Source organism: Empidonax traillii, unplaced genomic scaffold (assembly GCF_003031625.1).
Source record: "Empidonax traillii isolate 1590-97213 ecotype Southwest subspecies unplaced genomic scaffold, ASM303162v1 scaffold55:size2822071, whole genome shotgun sequence".
NCBI lineage: Eukaryota > Metazoa > Chordata > Aves > Passeriformes > Tyrannidae > Empidonax > Empidonax traillii.
In genome coordinates this window covers 1,798,579-1,812,604 of record NW_020955248.1, presented here as the reverse complement: position 1 = coordinate 1,812,604, position 14,026 = coordinate 1,798,579, and the positions used below count along the sequence as shown (strand labels likewise).

The 14,026-nt window shown below is 49.4% G+C and overlaps 1 protein-coding gene across 2 annotated transcripts in view; it reads right to left on the bottom strand.

Moving 5' to 3' along the window:
* Positions 1-6: 6 nt before the first annotated feature.
* The window catches only part of CACNG2 (calcium voltage-gated channel auxiliary subunit gamma 2), a 52,229-nt gene continuing 38,209 nt past the window's right edge, over positions 7-14,026 (bottom strand). For both annotated transcript variants that reach the window (XM_027879536.1, XM_027879535.1), the window contains 3 exons: positions 4,947-5,030; positions 1,174-1,314; positions 7-686 (listed from right to left, as the gene is read on the bottom strand). In XM_027879536.1, the coding sequence (XP_027735337.1) occupies positions 151-686; positions 1,174-1,314; positions 4,947-5,030 (761 nt within the window). In that variant the 3' untranslated portion in view covers positions 7-150. The remainder of the gene's footprint in view (positions 687-1,173; positions 1,315-4,946; positions 5,031-14,026) is intronic.

The following is a 14,026-nucleotide window of genomic DNA, read 5'->3' as shown; positions in this document are numbered from 1 at the left end:
TGGGAAGGTCCCCACCCCACCAAGGGGCTCTTCCACCTCCTCCTTCCCACCCACCTGCTGCCCCCTGCCCCCTTCCACCCTCCCCACCCTGCAGCCCACCCCATCTCCTCCTGCCCATTCCTGCCCCATTTTCAGCTCCTGGCGACGGCTTCATACCGGGGTGGTCCGGCGGTTGGCTGTGTTGGTGTGGATAGAGTCCTTGTTCTCTTTCTGGATACAGTTGTGAACCTGGAGGAAACTGTTATCCCTGTCAGAGTTGTAGGTGGCGGTGGGGGTGGTGCTTGCCTTCAGCGGGTCCCTGGTGAGGGTGTACATCGAGATCTCTGTTGATGGGAGGGTGTTGAACCCTTTGATCCCGACGGGAGAGGCATCCCTGGAGTGTGAAGGCTCGGTGGAGCGGGAGCTGGAGCGACTGCGTCTCTGATAGCGGTACCGGTAGCTGGGGATGCGGGTGATGGCAGAGGACTGGAGGTAGTCCGTGGCACGAGCATTGGCGCGCAGCTGTTTGTGCCGGTCTATGAACATGTGGACAGCCAGCACTCCCACCATCTCGGCTATAATGAAGGACAGGGCCCCAAAATAGAAGGACCAGCCGTAGGAGTAGCTGTTCTTCTTGGAGTCACTCTTGGAGGGGTCTCCAGCGTTGGCTGATATGTATACGATGATGCCAATTATATTACTCAAACCTGCAAGGGAGAGAGAAGGAGATGACAAGAGGGTCACACGTGGCAGTAGTGGGGGCCATCGGGTTGAATCCCTGCTCCTGAGAGGCAGGGAAGGGAGGGCTCCCAGTCACCCATCCCCTCCCAGTGGGCAGCTTTCCTTGGGAAAGTCAGGCAAAACCCTCCCCATGTGGCTGTCTCGTCCCCGGACTGCACTCCCGGCTGGTCCCTGAGAGATGTCAGATGTAGGGAAACACTCCTTCCATCAGCTCCCAAGCAGTTGGAAAGCCCCTGCCTGCAGGGCACTGCTGCCTGCCTCTGCCAGGCAAGCAGGGTGGGTGGAGAGGCATCCCTGAGAGGCTGCTTTCACCCTGAATAAGGCTCATCGGAGCTGGGAAATAAATACACACACTTCTGCCTAGGGAACTGTACTCTGGCAGATACCCCAGCTGGGCACCTCCCCATTCCCTGGAGCCCACCTCTGGGGCATTCAGCCTGTGCATCCTTTTACCTGCAGACACGAAGAAGATGCCGGCACTAAGGATGATGTTGTGTCGGGTTTTGTAGAACTCGCTGGCTGCAATGCAGAGTCCACCCATGAAAAGCAGAATCACACTCAGGATCGGGAAAATACTAGAGGCTCTAACAGCCCCTGCAGAGGAGAGAGGGAGGAGGGGAAGGGCAGAAAGAACAGCACAGATGTGAGAGAGCAGAAACAGAAGCATGGAAACGACACCAGAGTGAGCGGACGGGGACACGCAAGTACGATTTGGGGGGGGGGGTGAAGGGGAGAGACAGAGGGCAACGTGCAGTAGAGGAGTAATTTAAGGAGAGATGAAGGATTTAGGGATGGAGGGAGGGAGAGAGAAACAAAGTGTGTCAGAAAAAAGAGAGTGGTCCCCAGCAACTCTCCCCTGCCCTGGCCACTGCTGCTGACGTGAAGCCAGTGGCCTGGCACGGGAAGGCAGAGGGGGCTGGGGGACTGGTGGCTGAGCTGGGAGCCCGACTGTGCTGTCTGTTCCCCTTCATACTGTCTTTCCTCTGCTTTTGGGGGGACTGGAGGGGGAGCCCAGGCACCATTCAGCTTCTACTCCTGCAGGGTGCTGCTGCTCGAGCCTGCTGTTCAAAGAACAGCAACCCAAATGCTTCCTGCAGAGCTGCTCAATCTCGAATCCTCCTGAAAGGGCATGAGCATCTCAAGGAGAGGGTTTTTTCCAGTGCTGAGGAGCTCCTGGTGCTGTGCGCTGCTCTGCAGCTGCAGAGAGGACTGAAAAGCGAAAGTCCCAGCCCTGTGCGCTGAAACGCGAGGCTTATCCTAGTGATTAAATGACTGGGCTTCTTCCAGAGGGCAGTGATGGGTTTGGATGTGCCAGCTCCCACTCACGCACACTCTCCATCGGTCGATACGGGAAGAGTTCAGCCAGCAGAGGGCAATGGCATAGATGCACGTATATGCTCATATGTGCATGCAAAACATACCCCAAAGCTTCTGGGGGCCTCACTCATATTCAGGCAGTGAAAGGCCAAGACTGTGTGTACGCACACCCACGCACACGTGCACGCACGCACACACCGCTCATGGGCAGTTCAGGGGGAGCAAACGATCTGCCTGAGCTTGTGTTGTGAATATTCGTGGCTTTTTTTAACTAGCAAGGCCTTCTCTCCTCCCTTCACAGGAGAAAATAAGCTGTTAAAGTGTGAAATGAAGCCTTGCTTGATAAAGGAAGGTATCAGACAGGATGGTGCAATTCTGCTTGTGGAGCAAAGATCTGGAAGGGGGAATGAAAGCTAATCCTTCCTTGTCTGCAAGAATGAACCCTACTGAAGCAAATGAAAGACTTTTTCCCAAGGGGACAGAGGCCATGCTTCAAAGACCCAGTTGGCCTCTGGATCCTACCAGGCACAAGCAATTGGGTCTTTGAGGGGGGCCTAGCCCGCTGCCTGTGAATGGGCAATGCAGAAGGCAGGGAGAAACCTCTCTTGCGAGACTGTGTGTCAGGGAACAGGATAGCAATAATAACCATTTTAACAGCTTCTGGAATGCAAGGTGGGATTTGACAATAGGAAGCTTTAATGGCAGGAAGGCAACATCAAGCAGACACCCACTGTTCAGAGGGTTTCTAGGGGGATGGTTGGTCAGTCCAGTAGCCTGGTCCTGACTATGTCAGTTTTATCTGTCTTAATTCTAAAATTCACGTTTGCTGGGAGAACACAAGGTTGCCGACGGACATGGGGAGCTGCGGGTGTCATGTAATAGGGAAGGACAGCAGCCTTGCTCAGCCCCTCAGGAGGACCATGCCAGTAAGAGAGGGGCAGAATCTCATCCAGTTTTCCTGGGTCCAGAGCCTGTAGCCTAAAGAGAAGGGGATGGTGTTCGTATGATCTCTTGTATCATCTGTGTCCTCTAGCAAAGAAATGCAGAGATGCTTCTGCTTCCTCTCTGAAAACAGGCGTTTGATTTCAAAAAGCCCAAGACACCTTATGTGGATGGCTGGCAGGAGTGAAGTTCAAGCCCCTCTAGCCAGGCCATAGACACTGCGCCATAATTGTCCTGGTCCCCTGAATGAGGGAACTGCCTAGTCTGACACTGTTCCTGCCAATGCCACCAGGCATTGCCCTTGCAGAGCACCCAGGGACTTTGGTTTGGCAGAAGCTCTGGGAAGAGGCAGTTCAGTGGGGTCCTTCTCCAGGCAGGTCTAAGCCAGCAGAAATACCACTTCCCTCTGGAATGACTCGAGTAATCCTTTATTGACTTGCCAAATCCCTCTTTGAACCTGGTTCTTTCTCTGAAAGAGGGCTCTACCCTGGGGACAATGTCAGGTCCTGACACTGGGCCAATTTTTGTCTTCAGATCTTGTTCCCTCCGAGGGAACAGACCCATCCTTCTTGAGATGTTTGGCCCCTTCCCCCAACTCTTTTTCTGAAGTGCATCTGATGCTGCAAGCAGCTTCCTGCTCCCAAACAGCTCTGCAAGGGCTGATTTGCCCTCAGAGGCAGCCTGCACAGTTGCTGTGCCAAACCGGATCAAACCCCTGTCTTCAGCTCTGCCGCTCAGCAGCCGTGCAGCAGTGAAGAGACCGGTGCTGCAGAAAGGCAGCTGAAAGAAGCAATCTCCCTGGGTTATTTACAGTTTACAGTGGATGGAGAACTGTTTGAGAAACCAAGAGGAAGCAGCATAAGATCTGCCTCTTTTCACATACAAATGAGCCTCACAGATCCTAAATTATCTCTCTCCTCCCTGCCGCAGGGCTGGGTCTCCACATCTGGCTTGGAGCACGCCCAGATGACAACGAGCTATTCTGAAAGACTCCCGGTCTTTGGAAGCCTTTGATGCTTAACCTTGGGAGGTCAAAAGCACTTATCTCAAATTTCTGAAGGGAGAAGTTCTCGTGATGTCAAAAGATGCTGGGCTTGTGGAGACAGGGCAGGATAGAAAGGTGGGAGGAGTGTTCCCTGTTCAGCTGCACTAAAGGAAGAGTAAGCTCCCGCCTCTGAGGTGGGTGGAAATGCTGGTTGGGGAGGGCAACCAGGGAGGGCAATGTATGAGGTGCATCTGCTCTGCTAGTCAGGATGCCACTGCACAAAGTGGTGTGAGCTTCACTCACTTGTAGGCTGGACTTGGAGCTCAGGCTGTGTTTCCTTAGAGACATGCCATGTGCCTAGGATTCAGCACCTCTCTCAAGGGCTCTGGGTGAGCACCAGATCTTTTCTTCAAAGGGCTCTGACTGTCCTTATTCCTGCTCCTTGTTCCCATCACTAAAATCACTTAAACCAGCAAAGATCAGTTCTGCAGCCTCTATAGGGAAGTGGTGTTTGGTGAAAGGTGAAGACAACAATAGGTGCTCCTCAGACACAATCCAGTCAATTTCTTCAGTCTGATGCCACTGGAGTATCAGATAAGGGAATATAAACTTTCTCCACTTTAGGAGGACACGCACACTCACACATACATTGGCCCAGCTAGTCCAGTCTGACCTTTTGCCCCCTTAGCAGCTTTTCAGCAGATTTGAATTAAGACTTTGAATTTATATCACAATTACTTGCTGCTAATAAAAAAATGCCACGGGTTGTTACTCCGAGTTTGAAACTTGCATTGTCTCATGGGCAGGGCCCCACAGAGGTGAGAGCAGAGCCATTTTGAGTGGGTGAAAAGGCTCTGGGGTCACCTCCTCTGTCCTGCAGAGCCGCACAGGTCCGAGTGTCTCCACCACCCTATCTTCAGAAAACAAAAGGCACCCGACGCTAGCACCTTTGAACCAAGGCAAGAAGAGCCTGCGGACTTACGGAGGAAATATTCTGCTGTATCGGCTTCATAATCTGCATCCTCAGGGAAGTGATCGATTTGCTTACACAGACCTTTAAAATTCCCTAGGGAACAAGAAAAAAAAAAGAACAAATGAGAACACCAAAGCCTGCCTTGCAGGAACAGCTGCCCTCTCCATCACCCTTTGTGCCCACCCTGCCTTCCTTCCAAGCAGCATGCTCACTCGTGTGGGGATGCCCGTTAAATGCCCAGGTCCTCTTCTTGCACACTCACACATGTATCTACTTCTTATTTACACAGAAATACGGGGTTTGCTGTCTGAATCCAGCCTGATGCCCACCTAGTCCAGCACCCCCCCACTTGACGGAGAGAGTGCCAGAAGCTCTGTGATTCCTGCTGCAGACAGGCAGGAGAGCGTTGCTCACCTCTGAGGGAGGTGGGACAGGAAAAGGAGCCGGAGTCTGGATCATACTGCAAAGTACAAACGGGGTGATCTGTTTTGGGTACAAAAGTGTTTTTTTCTCTCAGCTGTGAATTTGCTGCCTTTTAATTTTGAGGACAGCATACATCCCTTTGTTCCAGTGTGGTGGGGGAACAGAAGCTCTTAATCTACTTTCTCCTTTGCCGGGCCTCCTTTTGTGTCCTGTCACAGACTAAGGCTATAAGAAGTTTGGTGCGAGTGTGCATATGCAGCTCAGCAGCAAAACACCCTTTGCACTGGGGGTGCAAAATCTTCCACCATAAGTGGGGGAAGCTGGGCTGGATACACTTGGTTCCATCAGGCTGGCGTACGTACAGGGCCTTCTGCTAGCTTTAGTCATGGGGCACCCTTTTTCACACATTCCATTACCCCCTTTTTCACACACTCTGTGGCCAATAAAGCCATCCCAGCAGGAAGTCAGTGACATCTTCCAAGTCTTTTTGCTATCTGGGATGTCTACCAGATTCTTATTTTCATCATTCATGTCTCCTCTTGACATCAGGGATACCGATGCAAAGAGGTACATCTCAAGCCTCATCGTAATTTTCATCATGACCACTGCTTGGTCTCAAATGATCAGGTTGTCCATGCTTGTACAGGGGTGACCATATGAAAGGCAATTTCAGTATACTTCCTGGGGTTCCCCGAAACTTTTTCTCCTACCTTCCATTCCATTTCTTTCTGGATACTTGCACTGACCGACCATTAACACAAAACTGATGGACACATTCTGTTAAGAAAGGAGGAATGCAGTGTCTGCATGAGGTGCAGGGGTGATCCCATGGGCCTGCTCACCAAAGTAGCTCAGGCTGATTGATCCCTCAGCAGAAGCACTTGGAGCCTGAGTCTGCAGAAAGGTAAATGCTGTGGCAACCTGGGAAAGCCTCCTGCCACCTTGACGCTGAGCCCAACTGCTGGACCAGCTGGGTGTGCAGGGTGAGGGGGCAGTGAAGCCACCACACTTGTGGTTGTTGGCTCTGGGAAGGGTTGCTGGTGAGCAACCCAGAGCTCTTCCATGACAACCCTATCCAGGCTGAGACCTGCCGGGACTATGTCAGGTTCCCAGGTCATGCCTTGGAAGGTTTATTCGAGATGAATTTAGATTATATTTCAGCTATTTGTAAATAGCTGGAAGAAGAGCCAAGCTCAAAGGATTTCCCCTGAGTTTCTTTTGAGGCCAAACCTGGCTGGATCAATGTTTGGGATGCCTTGGGAGGCAGTGCCCACTGGGAGGTGGGTTCCTCTAGGTCTGCCTCCAGGTTTGGCTTCTTCTGCATGCATTTGGCTTCTGCCTCATGCCTCCAAGGTACCTATCACCTTTAACTACTAATTCCAAGAGCTTCTATGAAGAGACTAGAGACAGCAGAGAGTGTGTGTGTGCATTAAGAGGTAAGCAGTAGGGGAAGAAAGTAGGAACAGTGCCTCTCCGTGTACCTCTGATGTGCTATTCCCACACTGAATCTGTGAGTTACGAAATAAGCCTATTAATCACTCATCCCCAATCCAGTTATCTCATTCAAAGAGTGTCTGCTTCTCAGCCATTGCTCTTCTGGAAGGAAAGTTTCATAGCCAGGCAAGTTCCCTTGGCACACTCCCACCCTGCTGCTTGCCCACTGAAATATCTGTGAGGTAGGCAGATACAGCAAGAAGGAGGTCCTTTCCCTAGCTTGCCCCTGACTGCCTGGGGCCATCTGCCTGTGACAGATGAGCATCTCATCATCCTGGTCCTTTGGCTGTGGTCACTGCTGTACAGTGCATGTGAACATTGGCACTCTTTGGGGCACTGGGGAGGTCTCCAGCCTCAGATTTCAGCTCCTTTCCCAGCAGATTCCAAACACTGAGTTCCTCCTACCCAAAAATGCTGGGGGAGGAGGCAGAGCCTGCACGCACCTCCCAGGTGATGCTCCTGGCACACAGCTGGAACCTCTTGATTGGAATTAACCAGGGAGGGAAGAGGCAGTGCATCTGGAAACCCCCTCACTGTGTGCCATCCTTTCCCTGCTTCCTTTTCTCCCCCCCTTCCCTGCTCTGTTTCTTGCTGAATTTGAGCCTGATTAATTCCTATGTAAAGAATCGAGCTGCTTGGGGAAGATGCTGCATCTTGTGCAGGGTATCTTTTTTATGGGCTCGTGTGGGATAACTAGTTAGAGGTTCAACCACCTAGGCATGGTGAGGGGACATGCAGGCTCCTTGAAAATCTGCTCCCAGTGCTGAGGGTCTCAAAGGCTTTGCTGACCTGGCTCAGCAAGGTATTTGGCCATTGGGGTGTCCAGCCTTGGCTTGTTTAAGATGCTGTGACATTGTGGAGCTGCCCTTTTCCACAGGCTGATATGCTGTGCCAGGCTGATCCCCCTCCCTGGCTCAACCCTGCTGGGGTTCATGAAGGCAGTGTTCGTCCTGCTTTAGCCCCTGCTTTGTCTGAGCTCAGCACAGAGTGCCGTGGTTCTGGATGCTATTTGCCTGTGCTACCACACCTTCTCCTCCAATGCCTCCTAGCTCCTCTGGGCGATGGACGGGGAAAGGATGCAGAATTTAGGTCATTAACGCGCTAACTGGGAATATAAGAGAGCAAGATTCAGTTTTTGCTCTGCCACAGGCATGCTGCTAAAACCACTTCTCCCTGCCTCAGAATCCCCCACTGTAAAATGGGGGTGACAGCACTCCTCTGCCTTGTGCTGTACAGGGATGTGTTAAAGAGGGCACGGTGTGGGTGCGCTGGTGCCAGCGGCTGTGCGAGTGCACGGAGTAGGTGAGTGATGGCAGCGGTTCAGAAACCCGCTCTGTGAGGGGAAGGCCTTGATGTCACTTCTTGCGCCAAGGTCACTCGGCAGTTCTCTGACGGACATCTGTGGCCTGCTGAGATGGTGCAGCAGCGTCCCTGGCACCTGTGCTGGTGGAAGCGGGGAGGGGGGTTGGAGCAGCTCAGCAGTGCTGCTGAGGTCTGACACAACAGCCTCTCACTGTGCTGCACGTGTGGTTTGTGGAGGGAGGGTAAGAGCTGTGTGCCACCCTATAGTTAATACTCCTGAACACCTGAGCAAGAGCAAATCATTATCTAGGAGGGCGTGTAGGGCTCTGAGAGCCCCCCAAGGGAGTGAGAGCAACATCTCCTCTGTGCTTTGCCCTCCCCATTCTTCCCGACTCAAGCTATTTCATGCTGTGAACCTTGAAACAGGCATGTGTTGAGCTCTCTGGCTTCTCCCATGCTCCTCTCTGAGAAACTTAAGCCACATGCTTCCACTTCCTCTCTATAGCTCTTCCAGTGCCATTTGGGGTCTCCCTTCATCCTTTCTCAGGCTCACCCACCAGATCTTCCTTCTGTTTCTCAGTCTCTCTCATTCATCACTGCCACCTCCCTCTCCCTTGTGTATCAATGTGGATAACCTCAGAACAGGGTTGTCTACACCCTGCTTTGGGGTGTGTGGGCTGAAAAGGAGGCAGGGAGGAGCACTGCCTTGTTTCAGGACAGAAGGGATGCCCAGGTTCATGGAAAATCCCCTGTAAGCAGTCTCTGCATCTCCTGGGTATTACTGATAGTCTTTAGACAAGATCACCACTGTTTGCTTGTTGCCTGCCCAAACTTTGGAAAACACAGTCTGGCTGAGCTAGGACTAGTGCAACAGGCACCTTCCCAGTGCCTGGACTAGGACAGAAGTAGCCCAATCAGGTCATTAAGAGCAGAGACAACCTACCATACTGCCAAGATGAACTAAATGTCTAAGATGCATGAAATTAAATGTCAACTTTGCCTTCATCCTTTAGAGAGACCTCTTCCAGTGTGGCCAGGTCATTGTTTGGGTACATGCTGTCTATCCAGGGCAGCTGTCAGCTCTGCTGCAGGGAGACTCAGACCAAGTTACCCCCGATGAGAACCTGGCTCAGTATTGTTGGTGATGTGGTTTATTTTTGTGCCGCTTTGTGCAGCCCTGTCTCTTTCAGAAGTCTCTCTTGCCTGCAGAGTGCAATCCATTGCAAAATAGTAAGTTCCAAAGAATGAAAAGCTACTCCCTTCCTGCAGGGTAGGAACACTTTTAAATGGTCAGGACCATACATCTGAAAACTGGGAGCCAGAGGCAGAGGCAAAGACATCCAAAAGGAGAGGAGCAGACAAAGAGGGATGAGAACAGAAAGACCTGTTTTCCCAGAATGATTTGTGATATTTCCATTTATGGAGAAAAGCAATCCACTGAAAGCTTTTCTTCAGTATCACTCTCTAATTTAGCAGAGGTTTTGGCATGATAGCTTCTAGAGAAATAAATAAAGGGGGCTGGATATAGCTGTTGCCTCTAGAAGCTGAGAAAGATGGCTTGATGTTGGCCAAAGATTCAGTATCTGTTTCCATCACACACTCCCTGTATCATTTTAGGCAAGTCACTTAACCTCCCTCTTCTTTCACTCAAAGTGGGAATAATGGTGTTTCCCTGCCTCGGGGAAATAGCCCGAGGATACTTATATTAAATATATGAAAGTGATCTGACGCTGGACCGTTTGGGCCAGATGATTGTCCCCACTGTCTAGGTCAAATGTAACATGGTGATTTTTGATGTGACCTTTTCCCTACATGAAGGCTATGCACATGTGAAAGTTCTCATAAGTTCCCACCTGTGATTCCTGCCTTAGGAGTAAACTTTGTTGCAGACTGAACTGTGTTTGATATCTACCCACGAAAGATATACGAGAAATGGCAGGTAGTCAGACACAAGCACAAACGTTTCTTTCTGCTCCACGACTGTTTCTGAGCAGAGTCCGTTTGGTAGCAGGTGGTGAAGTGGGGCTCAGAGCCAGCCTCTGGGCTAGAAAGACAAATTCCACAGCTATGTGGCAAACTGCTGGCATGTCTTTCTTACACACATTGGCAAAAGACTTCCAAACCAGGAGAGGAGGTCTGGCATCCCTGTCAAAAGCTGACATTGGTGACACTGAGTTGTTAATGCCCAACTTGACATGACTGCAAGAGAAAGGAATGAGGTTTCATGAAGTGCTGAAGAAAGCACAGGAAAAGCCCTTTGAAGGCACTTTGATTGCTCTCCTCCCTCCCAAGAAAGAAACACTCAAGAGCACTCATCATTTTGGGGGATTTGGAGCTGATGAAAAGCAAAGTGGCAGGGAGCACAGACAGTGCTCGCAGGCATCTGCCTTTACCCACCTGTGCTGACGTGCCCAGAAGAAGGACTGGCCCTTCAAAAGGGCTCGTTATTCCTCTTGGGGAATTTTTCCATAGGTATCACCTTACAAAAATGAGGCCATCTATTCATGTGCCTCACTATGCAGGTTACAGTGTGCAGGGTTAAACCAGCAAATGTAGCCATTGTGCGCAAGGGATGGTCATTCTGGGGCTTGAGCTGGTGCTGCTCTTACAGCTCTGACCCTGCACAGCAGCAGGAGATGCTGTGCTGGTGGTAATACCTTTTGCCCCAGGTGGATAATTTTAAGACCGAAGGGTCTGAAGTCTTCATTAGGGACGTTTCCACTACAAGGTTAAGCTCAGTGGGGCTGCAAATGGAGTCTGGGAAGCTGAGTCTGAGGCAATAGCAGACATCCCATAGGAACAATGGACCATCAGAAATCTTGCCACCTTCCCATCTGAATGCAATACACCTGCTTTGATGTGGTCTTCTTAAATGCAAACATGCAGCAGCGCATATGTTAAAAAAAAAACCAAATAAAATCCTAGCAACATAACCAGTATGTTGTATACGTAATTCTCTCCCTGGGGAGAGGATAAAAGAACAAACCACATGTGACTGATATCAAGCCCCATCACTTAATGTGCCACTGGAAATCATTCAGATATTGTGCTGAAGAAGCCTGTAAAAGAACTGGTGCAAAATAGAAATTGATCTTATAGTTATGAAAGAATATCTGCCCTGCCTACAAGGTAGAACCATAATACCAGCTCTCCTCATGTTATTATTAATAATCATGTTTATTACAGCTGTTGCCAAGGATCAAGTTATAAAGGGAGTTGCAGTAAAAATGGTACAAACACTGCCTTACAGACAATTGCTGCCTTGATGAGCATGAAGGAAGAGGTTTATCACAGCACATTAGCAATGACCAAAACTACAGCAACAAGATGGCCTGAACATACCAGTTCTGGAGAGGTTAATTTAGTCAGGAGATGGTTGATAAATAGAAAAAGAAATGCAGACACAGATGGGAGAAATAAGTGGGCGAAGCCAGTATGGGGTAGCACTGAGGGGGAGATGATGAGGTAGAAAAAGAGGGGTATAGAAAATAACCCGTGAGCAGCAGGGAGATTAATCCCATCCAAGCTAACACCAAGCTCCTGTTCTGCCTTTTTCAGCTCTTCTCACTTACTCCTTGCAGCCATCCCTGACAATCACCCCGTGAAGCAGAGGGGTTTGATGACAGAAGAATCACGGAATCATTAAGGTTGGAAAAGACCTCCAAGATTCTTGAGTCCAGCCTTTGACCCATCATCACAAGGCCAACTAAACCACAGCACTAAGTGCCATATCCAGTAATTTTTTTGAACACTTCCAGGGGTGGTGACTTCACCACTTCCCTGGGCAGCCCGTTCTAATGCTTAACCACCCTTTCAGTGTAAAGGCAACACATGTGCTGCTGTAGGTGCTCAGGTCCCTCCCGTGGAGCCCCAGCAGTGTGGGAGTGCAGAAGAGCCCCCTCACATGCTGGTGTCGCCTGCACGGTCCCCTGCAGCGCTCTGCTGCGGCAGCCAACGGGGCCCACGCTGCGTTACGGCCGGACTCTGTGCTGCTGTCAGCCTTGATCCACTTTGCATTTTTCCTTGGAGGCGGCATCCTCCTCTCCTTCCCACCCCGCTCGATACCTCTGCTGCGTGCTGCTAAGTAGCCGATAGATCTGCCTCAGAGCTGGCTATAGCTGTTCCACGGACGTGGGTGGAGATGCAGTGGTAGCAAAACCTTTTATTAAGATTATATGAAGATTTCCATTTATAAACACCCTCTTTTTACAGGGTTGTAATTTTCAAAAATATCCTAGCTATGGCTTGAAATTTCCCATGCTTTGTCACAGGCAGAGAGTAAGATTGGCTGGGAAAATTGGACAAAGGCTCTTGAATGCATTTTGGTGCAAACACAAATCCAGCACATTTGAGTTTTACAAGCTGAAATATTGCGGGTGGCTGGATTTCAGAGACTGCTAGACATCTGTCCAAGTCACAAATGAAAAACCTCAACACAGCAATAATTAAAATCATTCAAAAAATCCTTTTTTTGCAGACATCCAGTACAAACGTCTCCCACGGTAAACAATTGCCTCTGTTTTCTAGACTTTGCCAGAATCAAACCTGAGCTGAATTTCTTCTTAAAATAGTGCTAAACACAAAAATGTATTAGGCTTATCTAAATCATCTAAAGCTGTGGATAACTGTGCTCCTCCTAATGTTCTATTTCTCTCATTTCCCATCAGTGCTGGCATTCTGGAACTGAAACCAGTTTTTATAAATGCACATGTACCAAATGCATATTACAATTTAATTTATTTGTCAGTGAAATAATTTGCATTTTGTAAATGATATTTTCCTTTGTGATTCAGTGAATGAGTAAAGCATTGACAACATCTCTGATTCCTCAGCAGAGAGATCAGAAACTATTTCCACAGTTGTTAGAGTGACCAGTGTCACTCTGGGTGGGAAAAACATATGAATTTTCTGGCATACAAGCCCTGTTGCAGAGTTTTCAAGGTATATTCGCTGAGCTAGTAAAAGCTACTGCCTTTGCATTGGAAGAAGAGACAGAAATAGATTTTAAATGAGCTAGAAATCAGAAAAAGAATTGAGAAAAGGGCTTGTAAATAGTTGTGCTCTGATGTTGTAGCGTGACGTTGGGTTTCAAACTCCATGAACACAGCTTAAGAGCTGAAGCTGCTGTGGTGGAGGTTGGAGAAATGAAGGCCGAAGTTGATCAGGACATGCAGAAAAGTCTAAGCAAAACAGAAAAGGCAAGTGAAAGAAATCAAGATATTATCGTGGACTTAAAAAAAAAAATCTGTCAATTTGTAGCAAGAACATTTATGTGTGTGTGTGTGTAACGAGTCAAATGTGACACTACAACTGTGAGCCGAGTGACAGGGAGGGTGATGCAATTATCTGCAGTGAGAGAGAAGTGATGTGCATAAGGTGTGGGAGGAGAGGAGGTGCTCCATATCTACCACAGGCAATATCAATCCACTGCTGCCCATCCAGATGTTAGAGGAAGGGAGATACTAATGTAAGCCTGGAGGGAAAGGAGTGGATGGGATGGAGGGAATATTTAAGAGCTGTTGTTTCTCTTTTCATTTTTTTTCCTTTTCCCTATCACAGCAAAAATATTGTAACTAGGACAGGTTTTGCATATAGGGTTACAGCATCAAACTCTCAGAAATCAGAGCGTGTAAACAACATCCTAGCTGGATGAGGACATAAGGACTGAACCATCTCAAACTTGGACTCAAAGACCCAAAGCTCAGATGGATTAATCTCTCCTCAGAAGTACACAGAGGAAAACCATGGGCTAGAAAATTTGTGACTTGGTCCATCCTATCGGGTTGCGTTTTTCTGCTCTGTGTTGCTGATCTCTGAGTGTGCATCAGAGGACAGAGTCAGGCTCACCTTGTGCAGTAGGTCATGTTTTC